The following is a 17,844-nucleotide window of genomic DNA, read 5'->3' as shown; positions in this document are numbered from 1 at the left end:
ATTGTTTTTTTTGGACTTCCAAGATTATGCATCATAAAAATCTGGAAAGGGGAAATAATTCTACCAAAACTGAAAGCAACCAAGTTATTTTTATTCTAATTTGTATCATTTGTTATGCTTAACAAATGGACCAAGTTTGAAAGAAATATCTTCATTATTTTTCAAGGAATATTACTTTTTGTGTCAAAAGCCTGATCGGGCAATGTTACCAGCCTGATAAGAGTGATGTAGTTATAGTTACAGGTTACTGGGACAGTATATTGTGACATGTTATGAGGAGATATGACCTTTATGATCTTACCCTCTCTTTATTCCAAACTTGGACACTCTGAAATTCTATTAACTTACACAGTATTGGTTATACAACCTGTGGGTGGAGGGGTGTGAGGTCAAATATCAGTACTCTATACAGGGCACATCTCTATTCAGAAAGGGCTAGGCTATGTTAGCCTTATATGTCTATCTAAAATTTCTCTCTCTCTGCTCTCTCTCTCTCTCTCCTCTATCACAGTTCTGGGGGATTTTCCCTCTCCCTGTCCCTTTGGTCAGGTCATTCAGTTTCTGTATTGGTAGAGGATAAATTTGACAGTTAATTTCTTTGAATTGTTTGTCATGACATGGGTGCTATACAAGTCTGGTGTAATATATACATCTTTTGTATCTAGACTTTTGGTCAGACTGTAGATATCAGATTATTTCAGTATCATCGTAGTTATATGAAAATAATTTTTAAGGAGGACTTGAAATATGTTTGATAATGCAGATCATTACAGGTGGATAGAGATTTCGTATTAGGTATTGTAGTTTTGTTTTGTTTCCAATGGCTAACATTGACATGGGTTGTTGAGAATTTCTCATGCAGTCCTTTGTTCTAACCTATTACTAGATTTTCAGCACTAATATATGATTGGACACCTTTCTTGCACCTATATATATATATTACAACCAAAATATTCATTCAAATCCTTGTTTACAAAATTAGCATTCTTTCCAAAACTGAAGCCTTGTAGGTTATGCAGTCTCATGGTTCATATTATAACGATTACATTTTTTGCTAATTCTGAAAATTCAATAATTTTAGTGAATAGTTTTAAGAAATGTTTCCGTTTTTCTTATATTTTGCAAAGTATAGTTTATTCATTGTACTAGCGTCTTAGTATCATTGTTTAACCCCTTGAAGGACCTGTTCAAGTGGAAATATGTAGACAAAAATGAAAAAAAAAAAAATGTCATTCATACTGCAAAAACTGAGTTTTTCAACGTGAATAACTTATTAACATTTAGTTGTCGAAGAATGAGAAAACAAAGTTGTTAATTAAGAACTTGCAATGAAACCATCAAACTGTATATTTCCACTTCAAAGACTCCAAACAAACAATATTCTGCATGATTTCTGGTTACCCATAATTCAAGCTGTTCCACTGTGTGGTCATTGAATCCGGGTCAACTTTGTTGTTCTTGACCTTTAAAAGGTTCAAGGGTCACCTTGACATATAAAAGGATTAGTTCTAGATTTAGTTATTTAACTAGAAGAAAACTCCCAGATAGCAGAATACTCTTTACAAAGTACACAAGTGTCATTAACCTACACTAATGTGACATACGAGGGTTGTCCCAATAAATCATAGACTCCTGTAATAAATCATTTTTACTAAGATTTTATACACAAGTCATGTGTATTATGTCTTTTTCCAAGAAAATAGAAAAAAAAATAGTTTCACAAAAAAAATGTTTTTGAAGTTAAATTGAGGTTACAATACAACGTCATGTATGCAGCGCTACCCGTATACGACAATATACAACTCTTGTTAGCTCTTCAGAATTTTATAACGATGCAAGTCGACTATATTTCTGCTACATGTGTATATATACGTTAGCGTAAATCATTCTGATGTCTTGATGCCCAATTTCAAGTAACTGACATCTCAAGTTGTAGAATAGTTCTCGTTTCATGCATGCGAATGATCAAAGCATCCATAAAAATTGGCGACGGCAGAAGATGCTGCTGCGCACCAGAAAGTCATCAGATTTTATTTAGAATATCAAAAAACTGTAGGGCAACTACCTACCAACTATTTAGCATTGTTACATGTATCAGCACGATGGGTTCCCTGGGCATAAAAAGTGCATTGAGCATGCATGGAGTATTTTGAGAAAAATGAACAATAACCTATATATGTTATGTGGTTGATGATAAAGACTCTATGATGTGCGTTCCACTTTAACTTGATGTAGAATCATAATTCTAATGAACATTTTATTGTAATTTTCAAAATGTATTCCTAAATACCGTGTTAAATGACAGTAAAAATCTCCTGACTTGATGTCAGATATTTTCCTTGTTACTCCAAATGTCTATGATTTACTGGGACAACCATCGCATGTATTTGAAAGAGCCTTCGTTAACCAGTGTTTTTTAGAAGGTCACATTGCATGTTTATTTTGCAAGAAATTGAAGAAGATGACATCTACTAATCCTTGTTCGAGATTTACTTACTAACAACTCAGGTGTTGCCAGAGATATAAGGTTAATACCCACCACTTCATACCAGACAGGGGACAAGCCTCCAACCTTAAATTTTGGCAAATTGTTCCATGATTTTATTAGATGGATGCAGAACTAGGTCGAGATTGAATATTTAATATCACTTTTCTGATGTGGTCTATTATCTTTTATGGGTAAATGAAGACCTAGGGATCTGTCTTAATATTCTAATGTCAAAGTGCCATTACTGACAGGAAACAGTCTAGCATGACAAAGTGGGGGTGTTGGTGTCCTTTGAACACATTTCTAGTGTCATACAAATTTTTTTTAAGCAAATAAGTAATAAGTTATCGTGGCAGCGCCTGTGAACTGTTTATAAGTATTAATGAAATTGTTTTAACCAAGAACACTTTATATGCTAATCAGAAAAATTACTAGTAGTTAGAAACACTGTCTATAATGTATATTTCTGAAAATATTTTGTTTAAAAAAAAAACAACAGATTTTTATTTTTAAGATAATAATAACATCATAATGCTGAACTAGAGTAATTTTGAAATATCTTATTGTTTCTTTGTTGTCTTTTTTGTATTTTTTTTTCTTGCCCCAGTTGTTTAGATTCTTTAAGAAATTCTAAATTTAATTTATTAATTTTCTTTTTTGATTGTTTGGTACTGGTAATTAACAGAGTAACTTGATTTTTTTTTTTTTTGTCCAAATTTGAAATGTTTTACAACTAAGTTTTGTCTTCAGTTTCATTTTAAATAAATGAATATGCATTTGATTGAGGATTTAATTATTTACATAACTTGATATGCTTCATGAAATTATCTAAAGCATGATTTATAAAAGAATGAAATATTAGAATTGGCTTGCATATTTAAAGAGAATGGAAAAAAGTCTGAGTTTAAGATTTATTCATTAGTTGTTACTTGTATCACATGAGCTATTTTGGAATACAATGTTTCATCTGCAGCTGCTGCTGAGTAAGACAATTGAATTCAATTTATCATTGGAAAAAAAACAATTTTAAACATATTTAAGTTCATGCAGTTATTTTTTTTTTTTTGTTATTTTGAAATATCTGTTCTGCAGGATGAATCATAAGATTTTCCAAAATGGTTCTTTTTGTTTTGTGAAACATGTTTTAATTTTGAATTTTTTTTTTTTTTCGTTTATACAGTTTGAAAAGGCTGAGAACAAAGAGGAATTGAACAAGGTGTTAACAACATTCCAGGATGGACTACGCTCTAAGCTCAATCCTCACAACCTCAACAGATATGTCCAGTCTTTTATGAAGTATGTAGTGTTCAGTGTATACTGAGTGTATATTTATTCAGTATACTTGGTAGAGAAGAAAGCTTAAAGTTTATTAGTTCCCTACTGATGGAACTCGGGTTACCGTCTACTAAAATTTTTAAGCGATATAGGGCAATCATGGCCCACTTGTTTGTGTGTTGACTTACCTATAGTTGCCATCAGTAACCCATATGGGAAACTCCTCCAGCAAAAAAAAAAATGTGTAATTTTTAGTTGGAGAAAAGTGCAAGATACAGAAGATGCTCAAGTTAAGAAGTTTTCCTGGTCCCGTATCATACACATACACTGGAATCGTATCAGAATATTGTAGTTTTAGGAGAAGCAGGGATCAAACTTACCTGATTTCATAGTTATGTTGCTACTGTACCCTTGTGTCTGCTCTAAGGTGAATATGTGTTTTTGGCTCAAATTTAAATGATTTTTATGACCAAAGGAGATTTTACCATTTTGCTTTCAGCCCACATTAATGACTCGATTTAGGTCATACTCGCATTCACAAGACCTACAAACTAACCTATATATAAATGACCTTGACCATGTGACCTTCACCCTCAGACTTAAAACTTTAATAACAGTTTTGATCCTACAGCCCACTTAAATGACCCAATTTAGTTCATTTTCACACTCAACAAACCTTATGGCAAGACCTACAAACTGACCTATATGTAGATGACCTTTACCTTTATATGATTGTCACCTTTGAAACCTAAAAAAAAACATCTTTGGTCATACACCCAGGGGTTATGTTTTTGTGTTTAGAAAATGCAGCTCCTTGTTATCTCTGATCATGTGATTGAGCTTAGATCAGTGGGGAGGACTTAAATTGTAGAGATACAAAAAACATATTTATATATATTTTTTATAGATTTCCAGTAAGTTTGTTGTTGTTTTCCATTTCAGGCGTACATGCATTACCGACACAATTCAGAAAATAACGTAAGTAAACTTTATTAGATGTTTCTTATACAAATAAAGAAAACAAGAACAGAATCTGCATTTCACGATGTGGTTTTGAGAAGAATAATCCTTAAAAAAGTAATAGAAAGTACTTCAGTTTTGTCCCAGAAGTTTTGTATGAACCCTGGAACTTGTTCCTGAATTTAAGTTGTTTATATGTATAGTATCTACATTGTACATTAATTTTGTTGATTGTAGATGCCCAGTGTTGATGGTAACAGGAGATAAAGCTTCATTCAATCATACTGTTCATCATTTGTATGGTTACATGTCACAGAAACTTGACAAAGCAAAGATTGAGTTACTCGAAGTGGAAGGGGTGGCTAATGTGTTGGAAGAGAAGGTATGAACAGATCAAATATTGAAGACTGACTTGGTTTTGAAAATAGAGATTTTTTAATTAATTATGCTGTACAAAAGCCTTGGCTCTAATGTTATAAAGGGCAGTTTTGGGGACCAGTAACAGAATGCAACCTTTTCATCAATCATTTCAAGATTTAATCCAGAATCAACCAATCAGATGCAACAGTTTTTGGACGGGTTCCAATTTAGCCTAGTCGTCAAAACTCTACTGTAATCAAATTTATGTTCGAACAAATTTGTTGGAAGTGTGTAGTTTGGCTGTAAGAACAGAATGGACAAATATGCATTCAGTTTAATCCAGTTGTAATATTATGAAAAAATATACACAAAAGAAAAACAGTGTAAAATGAATTTCTAATGTCATTTTCAGCCTCAGAAGTTGGCAGAGAGCTTCTTGTACTTCTGTCAGGGTATTGGTGTAGGTGAGTAACATCTGTTTTTATTGTGATGTCAACTTTGTCTCAGAAACTGTAAGAGCTATAGCTTTGAGACTTTGCACACTTGTTTATCATCATTTAAATAAGTAGGCCAAGAACCATAACTCTCTATTGCATTATGATAGAATTATGGCCATTTTTATACTTAGAAAATTGGAATGTCTTAGTTAATTATTTTCAGGTCCACTTTTCTTAAATGTTACGAGCAATAGCTTGAAATGTTGCAGACTTGTTGATTATTTTAAGCTGACTAGATTTGCCAAGAACTATAACTCTTGCTTGCATTTTGTAAGAATTATGGTCCTTTTTGTACTTAGAACATTTGAATGTTTTGGTTAAAATCTATGTTTATGTCCACTTTACTTGAACATGTAAGAGAAATTTTGAAACTTAGTAATCTTGTTTATCATTGTTAGGTGAGTATGCAGGCCAGGAAACATAACTGATATGTATTTTGTAAGAACTATGGCCCTTTATGTACTTAGAAAATTTGACTTTTTTTATGCCCCCAAAGGGAGGCATATAGTTTTTGAACTGTCTGTCGGTCTGTCCGCAATTTTCGTGTCTGGTCCATTTCTTTGTCATCGATGGATGGATTTTCAAATAACTTGGCATGAATGTGTACCACAGTAAGACGACCTGCAGTGCGCAAGACCCAGGTCCGTAGCTCAAAGGTCAAGGTCACACTTAGACGTTAAAGGATAGTGCATTGATGGGCGTGTCCGGTCCATATCTTTGTCATCGATGGATGGATTTTCAAATAACTTGGCATGAATGTGTACCACAATAAGACGACGTGTCACACGCAAGACCCAGGTCCGTAGCTCAAAGGTCAAGGTCACACTTAGACGATAAAGATCATTTTTCATGATAGTGCATTGATGGGCATGTCCGGTCCATATCTTTGTCATTCATGCATGGATTTTAAAATAACTATGCATGAATGTGTGACACAAGAAGACGATGTGTCGCGCGCAAGACCCAGCTCCGTAGGTCAAAGGTCCTAAACTCTAACATCGGCCATAACTATTCATTCAAAGTGCCATTGGGGGCATGTGTCATCATATGGAGACAGCTCTTGTTTATTATTATAAGTGCACCTGAGCACGAAGGAAACTGAATTTCTTTATTATTATTAGCTCACCTGAGCACAAAGTGTCTGTAGCATCATTATAAAGTCCGCTCCCAAATCTGTTCAAGTGGGAGAGGTTGGTCCCTTCAAGGGGCAGCTAGAGCTAAAAATAGAAATGCCTTGTAATGACTGCTTGTTGGATCTTCATCAAACTTGATCTTTAATATCATTCAAACTTACTCAAATGGGACACTTGACCCCTTGTAGGGACACCTAGAGCTGAAAATAAAAAAAAAACCTTTAGATTACTTCTTCTCACGAAGAGCTTGATGGATTTTCATTATAGTAGCATCGTGGTAAGGTCTGCTCCCAAATGTGTTCAAATGGGGACACCCGGGCTCCTGTTCGGGGCCTGCAGAATCAAAAAGTGGGAAAACCTATAAACAACTTCTTATGAATGGCTTGGTGGATCTTCACCAAACTTAGTCTGTAGCATCATTGTAGTCTCTTCTTCCAAACTTATTCAAATTGGGGCACCCGGTATCCATTTAGCTAGAGCTAAATATAGAAATACCTTTAAACAACTTCTTCTCATGAACCAATGGATGCAGGTAACCATTATAAAGAGACTTTCCAAAACAACTTTAGCCTGCTTCACTGGTCTGTGTGTATTTTTTTCCACCCAATTTTAAAGACCTAAAAACTGTTTGTCAACCCTTCAATAAAGTAAGTGGAATGAGGAATTGAAGTAATATTATGTAGGAAAGATATGTTGAAATGAAATGAAACTGCTCTTTGCATTAAGATGTATTGAATTTCAAGGTTCTAATGTCAAAGTTTGTAAATTGTAATTAGAATCACCTTTTCACTAAATTATGAGGAATTTAACTAATTTATGTAGGGATTGAGGAACTAAAATAAAATGATATCCAGTTTTTGCATGAACAAGTATTGAATAACTTAAATAGTTTCTTAATCATAGATATTTGAAATAAACTTTACTTCAGTGGGTGGAGTACCTATGCCAAGAGTGGAAAGAACTTCTTCAGTTGACAGCGATTCAGCTAGAGCAGCACTTCGTAATCGCAGCATGTCCATGGAAGAGGCAGATTTACCTAAAGGAACCTACTCTACCAGTCCTACCAGGTTCGGTAGTCCATTAGCTTCCAGCCCAGCTAAATCAGGGAACCCTCTTTCAAGCAGCCCGTAAAGGGGGGCGTCGCTGTTAACCTAGATTTTGTTTGTATGTAAGGTGCAGGGCCACTCGTTCAGTCAATGTTTACATAAGTGTTTATGTTTAAATGAAGCCAGAAATACAACTGCACCCAAATGTTTTGGATAAGCCGAATGTTTCCATTGCATAACTGTACATGTTGTAGAAGAAAATCATACCTAGATTCATGTTCTATTTTTTGGTGAAGGATTTTGATACTACCTGTTTGTTCCAGGCACCCATTTTATACTGTTCAATTTTTGTATATTTTACCATGAATTTTCTACTAAATATACTCATTTTGATAAGAAGTGTAGAATATATCTGTCTGGAAGTTGTGTGTAATATAATAGTACTGCAATGTTTAATGCAAGTTTAAAGGTATACTAGGCCCAAATTTCATATTTGAAAATGTGAACAATTGCTGCATATAGTTTATGTAAACATAAAGTCAGCAAGTTTATATGAATTAGTAGTACTATGTGTTAAAAATTTAAAATAGTGCACACTTAAAACATAATTAAATGCAATATAAATTTGTAGTACCACTAAAAACTGGAAGTTATTTAAACAATCAACTGTTACTGACAGCAAGACAACTATGAATGTATTTCAACATGTACAATTAATGTATATATTCTATTAAGTAAATACAGTTGATGGGGATAGTAAATATAGAAAGATAAAATATATTAGTGAAGTATGAGCGTTGGATACCTTTAATGTATGACAAACTGCAATAGTTATAATTCAGATTTTTACTTTTTTTACTGCTAGTGACAGGAGAGCTTCGCTTCAAGCTACAGGTCTGTACAAGAGATAAAAAATGTAATCTCTTTCCATTAAAGTGCACTTCTTTAATTCAGGGGTCCCACATACACTAGATAAAGGCAAAAAAATGAAATATGTTGCACTTAATGAAAAAAAATCATACATTCAGCCTTAAATGTTTAAGAGTAAAACACATATCCCTTTTAAGAGGGAAAGTGAAACTTTGTTTATTTTATAGTGTGTGGGATCCTTTGAAAATTTGTACCAGCAATGCAATGTGTCCAGATACATTTCTGAATTTCTTCTTGCAATCATGTTAACTTTGTTCACATGCCACTTCCTTGTTATAAAACATATATAATGAACAATACATTTCTATAAATTTTAGGTCTGGCTGCTAAATGAGATCATTGTTCTGCTTTGAAAACAGCTGTCCATGTATATTTAATAATCAGTCAATTTAACATTGATTGCTCACAAATTTCAGGAACGTTTAGAATATATCTCACTGGGCACAAATTGTCACCTTGGTGCAAAAAGTGAATAACTGCATTCACATAAAGTGCTTTGTACATTTTCTGCACAAAAGTGACAAACCTGCAGTTTAGATTATAAAAAAATAAATTTATAAAAAAGCTTTCACATTTTATAGAGGATAACAAAATAGATTTGATCATAAAAAAATAATGCACTGTTATATCATATATATAGTCTTGTAGATTACATATACATTTCTTCAGAATGGTCAGTATTGAGAAAAGATTATGTATTTTGATCAAATGAGTTTTGTCTGTTAAATTGGGTACAAAGAAACTTGGCTTTAATGTCCTATTGTAGTATAGAATTGAAACTCAGCAGTTATTCATCACTATACAGACAGAAGTCAAGCATGACAAATTAGCCCATTTCTTCATTCAGTTTTTACTTGTATTGTTATGCATGAGAAACATACATTTGGTCCTCTAGTCACAGTATCATGCCCAGTATGTTTAATTGCCTGCATTTTGATTAACTGCTGTACTCTGTTAATTTCTTTATTTCAAATTCTGTAATTGTTTACACAATTTCCTACTTTTACCCAATACTTTCAGTATTAATTTTACTCCATCCACTGATGATATTTTTTCTCATAGTGAAAATTAAAATCAACATATTTCAGATGTCATTAGGTAAATTGAAGCTGTTCTGTGTTGAAATAATTTTGAATTTCTGTTTTTCACAGACCTAGTGGAACAAAGATAGAAGGAACGGTATCTGCAAGTGAGGTTAAAGTTGACCTGGTAGAGAAAGAATGAACTCTGTCAGTGTGTCAATTTAACTGTTTTTACAAAAGATTTCATCATATATGATAAATCAGGAAAACTGTTGTACCTTTTTTGTAGTGTATGTGTGATTTGCTTACGATTGAGGGATATTTTTCTTGAACAATTTTGCCATTATGGCATTTTCATCTTGAATATTTTATTGAATTAAATTACTGTAAAGTCGGACCATTCATGAGAGATTGATTTTTGCATCTAAAGTGTTTGTGTGCAAGTTGAATGGAAAACTTGAAAGAAAATCTTGAAAACTTTATCTTTGTGTTCGTCTGCTATGGGAATTGTAAAACTCTTTGTATTCACTGTTACAAATTTGACAAACAAATTATGAAATATCCGACAGTCCATTGACATAAACTGAGGGGAAAATTAAGAACATTTTTTAAACTTATTTTGTTAAGTTTCAGCACTTCAATGCAAAAGTGTATAAGTTGGTGTTTGTTTAACAGTATATAATTTAGATTAATACATATTACAATGCTCTGAGATATGACAGTTCCATAAAAACTGGAAATACATGCAAGCCTTAGCAAAAAGTATTTTGTGAACTTGAATTCAGAAGTAACTTTATATCAGGAAAACATGTATTTGTTTGAACAACCTATAACAAGGAAACATATTTTAACCAAATTAAATTGTAATATTACAGGTCATTTGATATGCTGGCAGAGTTCGTATTTCTTTATTTTTATATGTTTCATACTTTGATATTTTTGTTTAGCTGAATCACACAAATATTTATGTTTATTATAGTAACTACATATCGTGACCTAAACGCGAAACTAGTCTATCTGCTTCTATTTCTATATACACATAGACTAGTTTCGCGTTGAGGCCACGATATCTTCTTTACACATAATTTTAAACAGAGGAATTTATTTGCGTGATTCACCATTTCAAATGATGAAGTTGTTGTCATGTTTTTTTTCTCTTGTTTTCTGTTAGATGTTTTATTCAGTTTTTCAAACATGCAAAAAGACTACTGCACTGTTGCTGATCTAAATTTCAGCTTGTTTTGTTGGTTATTTTGATTCACTTTGAAAGATTGTGAAGAAAATGAAAATTCTGGCACTGACATTAAATCGTACTTTAAAGTAGAGTAAGTGGAAACTCATGATCCATGGTCATGATCCATGCTGTTCGCTTTTAAAGCCTACTGCAATTAGAGAAACTGTTAGCGAACAGCATGGATCCTGACCAGACTGCGCGGATGCGCAGGCTGGTCTGGATCCATGCTGGTCGCAAACCCACTATGTTGGTTTTCTCATGGCACGGCTCAAATATTTCATACATTATACTAACCTGCATTTATACTGCAATCTCGGTACATGTTAATATTCAGAGTATATAATTATAGATATCATAAAATAAAATATGTAATTCATTGGTACTACATACAGATATATTAGCACATTAAAAAAATAATAACCAAGAGAGTGATACTAGTTGATAAGATGTATATATAAATCACATTATTGCTTATAATATTTTTATAGCATGTGAGTTGTCACATGAAAATAGACCATCTTTCTGAGTTACGCATTGGTAAAAAAAAAACATATTTTAAATTATTAAATATTAGATTTTAGTTTTCATATTGTTTCAGACTGCAGTATCATACTCATTAAAACAAAAGCTAGGCAGATATATTGGCTTGTATTTCCCTACAGGAGAAACATTATGTTTTAAGGATCTTAATAACATGAAATGAAAAATATATTCGGAGATGGCATTTTTAAATGTGGCAAATCATAGCTTCATTAAATATATTTTGCCTGCATGCAGCACCATTGTAAAATACAGAATGATTATTTCAAGGTTTATTTTCTTTGTATGCCAGGACAAGGACTTTTTATAAACAGAATAATATAAAAAGATAATCTTCAACAATGTTTGACTCCAGTAAAGAGAAAATGTATATGTATTAATTGTTTACATTTTGTACAATGGTGATGTTTTACATTTTTGTTTTGTTTTAAAAGTGTAACAGCTTTTAGTGGATTCTAGTCTGTATATAAATAACATGTTAAAAGCTTTGTTTCACAAACAGCAATAAAAAGTGCATTAACCATAAAAAAAAATTTTATGCTAATTCTGAGTGATTTTGATTGCGGTTTTACCTGCTTGTTTGAAATATTTGTTGGAAGGAAGCCATTTTCACTTTATAGGAAATTATATGCCAGAAAGAAAAAAAAGGATGTGAAAACCAAAGGTCAAATAATATTGAGACTGTACATTTCAAAGGTAAAAGCCCAAAAATGTGTTCGCTTAATGTGTACTATGTAATAGATAACTGTTTCATAAAAGGTCTTTAAGATTTCACAGGGAATTTTGTGTGTCTGTCCCTGTTGGATTGAATACACTTTATGCACTTGCTTTCTTCACCTGCATGTATACCATGGAACCACTCAGGGTTCATAAATATATCAGTACCCTCAGTTAAAATTTCTTAAAAACTGTTTTCTGTTGATTATTGTTAACATGAACTTTTGTGGAAATGTATCAAGAAAACTTGTTGACATGAAATTGAATTGATTGATGTTATGTTATGACCCTGGCTTGATTTATGACAATAGTATGACATGACATTGGTAATATTTCCATAAATTCTAAATATGAGCCGTGCCATGAGAAAACCAACATAGTGGGTTTGCGACCAGCATGGATCCAGACCAGCCTGCGCATCCGCGCAGTCTGGTCAGGATCCATGCTGTTTGCTAACAATTTCTTTAATTGCAATAGGTTTTGATAGCGAACAGCATGGATCCTGACCAGACTGCGCAGATGCGCAGGCTGGTCTGGATCCATGCTGGTCGCAAACCCACTATGTTGGTTTTCTCATGGCACGGCTCATATAAATAATATACTAAATAAATGCTGAAGTATTTATTAAAGGTACGTGGAGGAATATTGTCGACTGTTGAAATTTCTTCATGATATCCAGTTTGTCAAGTTCTCACACATTTTCATTGATTGTGCATTGAATGTAGATCTATGTAATATTTAAGTGAAATTCATGTCCTGCAGTTTAAACAATGCATTTTTAAAAAAAAAAAAGATTGTAAGCAGAAAATGTATCATTATTTTTTGTCTGTTTGCATAAACAATGTATATGGCAGTGGGTTAAATTGTACTTGCAATGGATCACATGTGTGTCAAGCTTTTGAAGTGAAGTTTTTAAGAAAACCTGGTTTGAAAAAAACAATTTGTGTTGTGTCATGTACCTCCAGAATACCAGAACCTAGCATTTTATTTTGTTTTTCATCACTTACTGTTTCACTAACATATTTTGTTTCTTAAAAATGCATATTTAGTAGACTTTTACGAACAAGTTAGTTTTTGGGACTCGGATAATGGCTGTGTTTTGGTAACTTAGATATGTATGTTACATGTAAAATTTGTATGTTACTTGTAAAAGATGATGATTTAAGCAGAGGATTTAGAAACAAATAGGACTAGTAAACAGCAGAGAGTCTGTGCACAGCAAATTTCAAAGACTGGAGTTGGAAGGAATAACAGTACTGAAAGATTGCATTGGTTCAAATTTTGTTTCCCTTCATTTCTATGTATAGTTGTACTGATCTAGGGAAGTAAAATGTAAAAAAAGAAATGGTGTTTATTTCTTTCTTTAATAGTTACATGTTTTCACCTTGACCTTTTTAGCTCACCTGTCACATAGTGACAAGGTGAGCTTTTGTGATCACCCTTCGTCCGTCGTCAGTCCATCCGTCTGTCCGTGCGTGCGTCAACAATTTCTTGTCTGCACGATAGTGGTTTCATTATTGATTTTATTTTAACCAAACTTGCACACAACTTGTATCACCATAAGATCTCGGTTCCTTTCTTGAACTGGCCAGATCCCATTATGGGTTCCAGAGTTATGGCCCCTGAAAGGGCCAGAAATAGCTATTTTGACCTTGTCTGCACAATAGCAACTTCATTTATGATTTGATTTTAACCAAACTTGCACAAAACTTGTGTCACCATAAGATCTTGGTTCCTTTCTTGAACTAGCCACATCCCATTATGGGTTTCAGAGTTATGGCCCCTGAAAGAGTCAGAATTAGCTATTTTGACCTTGTCTGCACAATAGCAGCTTCATTTATGATTTGATTTTCACCAAACTTGCACACAACTTGTATCACCACTAGCTATTTTGACCTTGTCTGCACAATAGCAGCTTCATTTATGATTTGATTTTAACCAAACTTGCACAAAACTTGTGTCACCATAAGATCTTGGTTCATTTCATGAACTGGTCAGATCCCATAATAGGGTCCAGAGTTATGGTCCCTGAAAGGGCCAAAATTAGCTATTTCGACCTATTTATGAACTATGAGACAATCAGGGTAGATAACTATGGACTGATTTTATGTCAAATTACCTCCATTTATTTCAAATTAAAATGGGTATATCTCCGTAACTAATGAAGATACTGATCTGAAATTTCATTTATGCCAACATATTTATTTGGCAGATCCTTCTTTTGTTCTCTTACAATATTTTTTTTTAATTACTTCCCTTTTACCTTACTATAAATAGCTTATTTTTAGTAACTTCTTTATTATTGGCCATAGGGAAAAACCGAGACCACTTTTCTGTGGTACAACATGGATGGTACCTCCAATTTTTAGATGTTTTTTGACATATCTATACCTTGTAAGAATATTTTTCTTCTTTTGGTTAAATTTCTACCCTTTGTTGTTCCTGTCCTTTGGATTTAGATATTTTTTTGAGGACCTTCTTGTCTCAAGTGCAATGATAACAGGTGAGCGATATAGGGCCATCATGGCCCTCTTGTTTCGTCTATTTATTTGTCCACCTGGTTCTCTGAACTTACAGGCACTGGCCTGTCTGTCTGGCTAACTAGCCAGTAATACCATGTAGGGACTATACATTCAGTTAAATTGGGATGAGTTTTTTTTATGACCCCCAATGCATATTTTGTTCATATCATTGGTGGACATTCTGTTTTCTGATGAATGACTAGGAAAGGCTTTGGCCTAAAGTAGTTTAACTTTATAGTAACATTGCCTGTGGTCAGTAGATGACCCCTATTGTTTCGGTTATCAAATGTCAAGGTCACAGTGACAGAGACAACTGAAAACATTTTCCTATTAATAATTTGAGATTGTCTTTGCCTACGACTTATACTGAAGACAGACAATGAATGTTTTTGGTCAATAGTTTTTAGGATCAGTTCGTCGAAATTGCAAGGTTACAGTAACCCTGAGACCAAAGTGGTTTCCTGTCAATAGCTGGAAAATGCTCGAGGTGCTTAGCATGAACATATATGATCAGTAGATGACCTATATTCTTTTTGATGACAAATTGGGTTTTGTGACAGTAAATGGTTTAGGACCTGTAGATGGAGAACTTTTATTCCCCCACAGAACTTTGGGAGCGGGGCTATATAGGAATCACTTTGTCCCATCATGTCTCTTCATTACAAATCTGAAGTTGAAAACAATATATTTGTAAGATCATAAGACAAGCTCACATACCAAGTCCTGTAACTGACTTCTGTTTTGACAAAGTTATCTGCTCTTTTCAATTGGACAGTTTCCTAAATTGACAAAACTCGTTATTTCTGAACCCATTCATGCATTTGATTGAATTTTCACACAAACATTTGAGATCATGATGTAAGTTAATAGACTAAATTCTATGAATCAGCCTATAATTTTGATAGAATTATTTCTCTTGACTTAATTTTTTACTGAAAGTTTTACAAAAATTGTGTTTTCTTTTAAAATGTCTGAAACAAATGGAAGTATTGCACTGGAACTTGAAAAGAAGTTAACAGGATCAAAGTCAAATTCACATATCAGGTCCCATAACTCTGACAGAATTATTTCTTTCTTTTTTGTCACTTTGAAAATGATTAGTATAATTAATAAAAATTAGTATGTAATATTCTTGAAACTTTTAGAGCATATTGTTAGTTTACATATCAACTTACATAACTCTTGTATTTCATTATCCCCAGTCAAAGGCAGAGGGATATAGTTTTGGCATTGTCCGCCCATCCATCTTTCCCTCAGTCTGTTAGAAGTCGTATCTGTGACATGGTTTGGAGTATTTAAATAAAAACACGATAGAAATGTTAACTGCTGTAGGGAAATGCTACCTGCCAGTTGCAGTTGGATTGGCCGAGTAAGATAAGATTTATGGCCTACATGTATGTTTTATTCCATTTTCTGTCCGTCGGGAGTCTTATCTCGGACCTGGTTGGAAGGATTTCAGTGAAACATGGTAGAAATGTTAACTATTACACAGCGACACAGTTAGGCTGGCATCAGTCGTTAGAGTCCTTCAAAACAAATATCTCTACCATAAAATCCTCTTAAATAGCACTTCCTTGAAAAATTTACAATATCTTATCTCTGACTTTCTGTTGAGATAAGCCGAGAGAGAAAAAAATTCGTTTTCTGAGAAAATATCAGTGTCAGTATGAAGAAAGAAATTAACATTATTACAGATTATTTGATCTCAACAGACTTTGAAAGTCTACGATGCAGTCTGCAAAGTTCATTCAGACTTGTTGAGGAAGACACGATTCATCGCCCTTTGCAATTACATAATTATATAAAAAAGTATTTATATCTCCCACACAAATCTTGTCCGCACTCTAAGTCAAACATTTCTCATCTGATCTTCACCAAATTTGAACAAAATGTGTTTGCCAATAAGTCCTTGGCCAAGTTCAATAACTAGCCAAATCAGCCTAGGCACTTTGGAATTATAGCCCTTGAAACTTTTTTTTGATAATCAAAGCACTGAAAGTCTGATAAGGCAGTTGAGGTCTTGGTGCATGGTTGACTCATATAGGCCTACTACTATTCAGATGATTAGGCAGTTTTGGGAGACATGTGCTTTTTTCAAAAGCAGCTCTAGTTTTAGTTGAGTTTTGTCAGTCTGGCATCATATCCCGGGACTTGTTTATAGGATTTCAATAAAACATGGTAGAAATGTTAACTACTGTACCTGTAATTTTTAGACAGATTGCTTGAAGAATGGGAGATTTATGCTTGTGTACTTGTGTTACATAGGGTCAGACATGGTGTGAAGGATTTTAATAAAAACATGGTAATGAGGGTAACTGTTACTGGAAAATGTGGCCCTGCAAGGTTCAGTGATTTCTTCAGGAACACACGAATTGTGGCCCTTAGTACCTACATAATGTGTACAGTACTATATATACGGGGTATTTCTACACAACTTGGCATTTTAGGGTCCATTTTTGCTGTGGGATATTGTGACTTAGTACATGAATATGCACTGTTTTTTTTAGCTCCCCTGTAAAAGCACAAAGTGCTCAAGGTGAGCTTTTGTGATCACCCCGTGTCTGTCATCATCGTCCATCCGTCGTCGTCGTCAACAATTTGACTGTTAACATTCTAGAGGTCACAATTTTGGTTCAATCTTAATGAAACTTAGTCAGTATGTTACCCTCAATAAAATCTTGGACGAGTTCGATATTGGGTCATCTGGGATCAAAAACTAGGTTACCAGATCAGATCAAAGGAAAAAGCTTGTTAACAATCTAGAGGCCACATTTATGACTATATCTTCATGAAACTTGGTCAAAATGTTAGTCTTGACGATCTATAGGTCAACTTCGAATCTAGATTATGTGGGGTCAAAAACTAGGTTACCAGGTCAAATCAAAGGTAAAGCTAGTTAACACTCTAGAGGCCAAATTTATGACCATATCTTAATGATACTTGGTCAGAATGTTAATCTTGATGATCTTTAGGTCAGTTTTAAATCTGGGTCAGGCGGGGTCAAAAACTGGGTCACCAGGACTGGTCAAATCAAAGGAAGATCTAGTTAACACTATAGAGGCCACATTCATGACCATATCTTAATGAAACTTGGTCAGAATGTTAATCTTGATGATCTTT

General features: G+C 33.7%; 1 protein-coding gene across 6 annotated transcripts in view; it reads left to right on the top strand.

Moving 5' to 3' along the window:
* LOC123547082 (uncharacterized protein ZK1073.1-like) overlaps positions 1 to 12,101 on the top strand; it is a 114,690-nt gene extending 102,589 nt beyond the window's left edge. For 4 of the 6 annotated variants that reach the window (XM_053551371.1, XM_053551370.1, XM_053551368.1 and 1 more), the window contains 6 exons: positions 3,669 to 3,784; positions 4,706 to 4,741; positions 4,961 to 5,105; positions 5,496 to 5,547; positions 7,642 to 7,780; positions 9,841 to 12,101. In XM_053551371.1, the coding sequence (XP_053407346.1) occupies positions 3,669 to 3,784; positions 4,706 to 4,741; positions 4,961 to 5,105; positions 5,496 to 5,547; positions 7,642 to 7,780; positions 9,841 to 9,913 (561 nt within the window). In that variant the 3' untranslated portion in view covers positions 9,914 to 12,101. Of the gene's footprint in view, positions 1 to 3,668; positions 3,785 to 4,705; positions 4,742 to 4,960; positions 5,106 to 5,495; positions 5,548 to 7,641; positions 8,654 to 9,840 lie in introns of all 6 variants that reach the window. The other 2 variants (XM_053551369.1, XR_008372422.1) reach the window with 2 other exon arrangements.
* The last annotated feature ends 5,743 nt before the right edge of the window (positions 12,102 to 17,844 follow it).

This window comes from Mercenaria mercenaria, chromosome 9, assembly GCF_021730395.1.
Source record: "Mercenaria mercenaria strain notata chromosome 9, MADL_Memer_1, whole genome shotgun sequence".
Lineage (NCBI taxonomy): Eukaryota > Metazoa > Mollusca > Bivalvia > Venerida > Veneridae > Mercenaria > Mercenaria mercenaria.
Note: the sequence above shows the minus strand (reverse complement) of the source record. Positions and strands in the feature narration are given on the sequence as shown.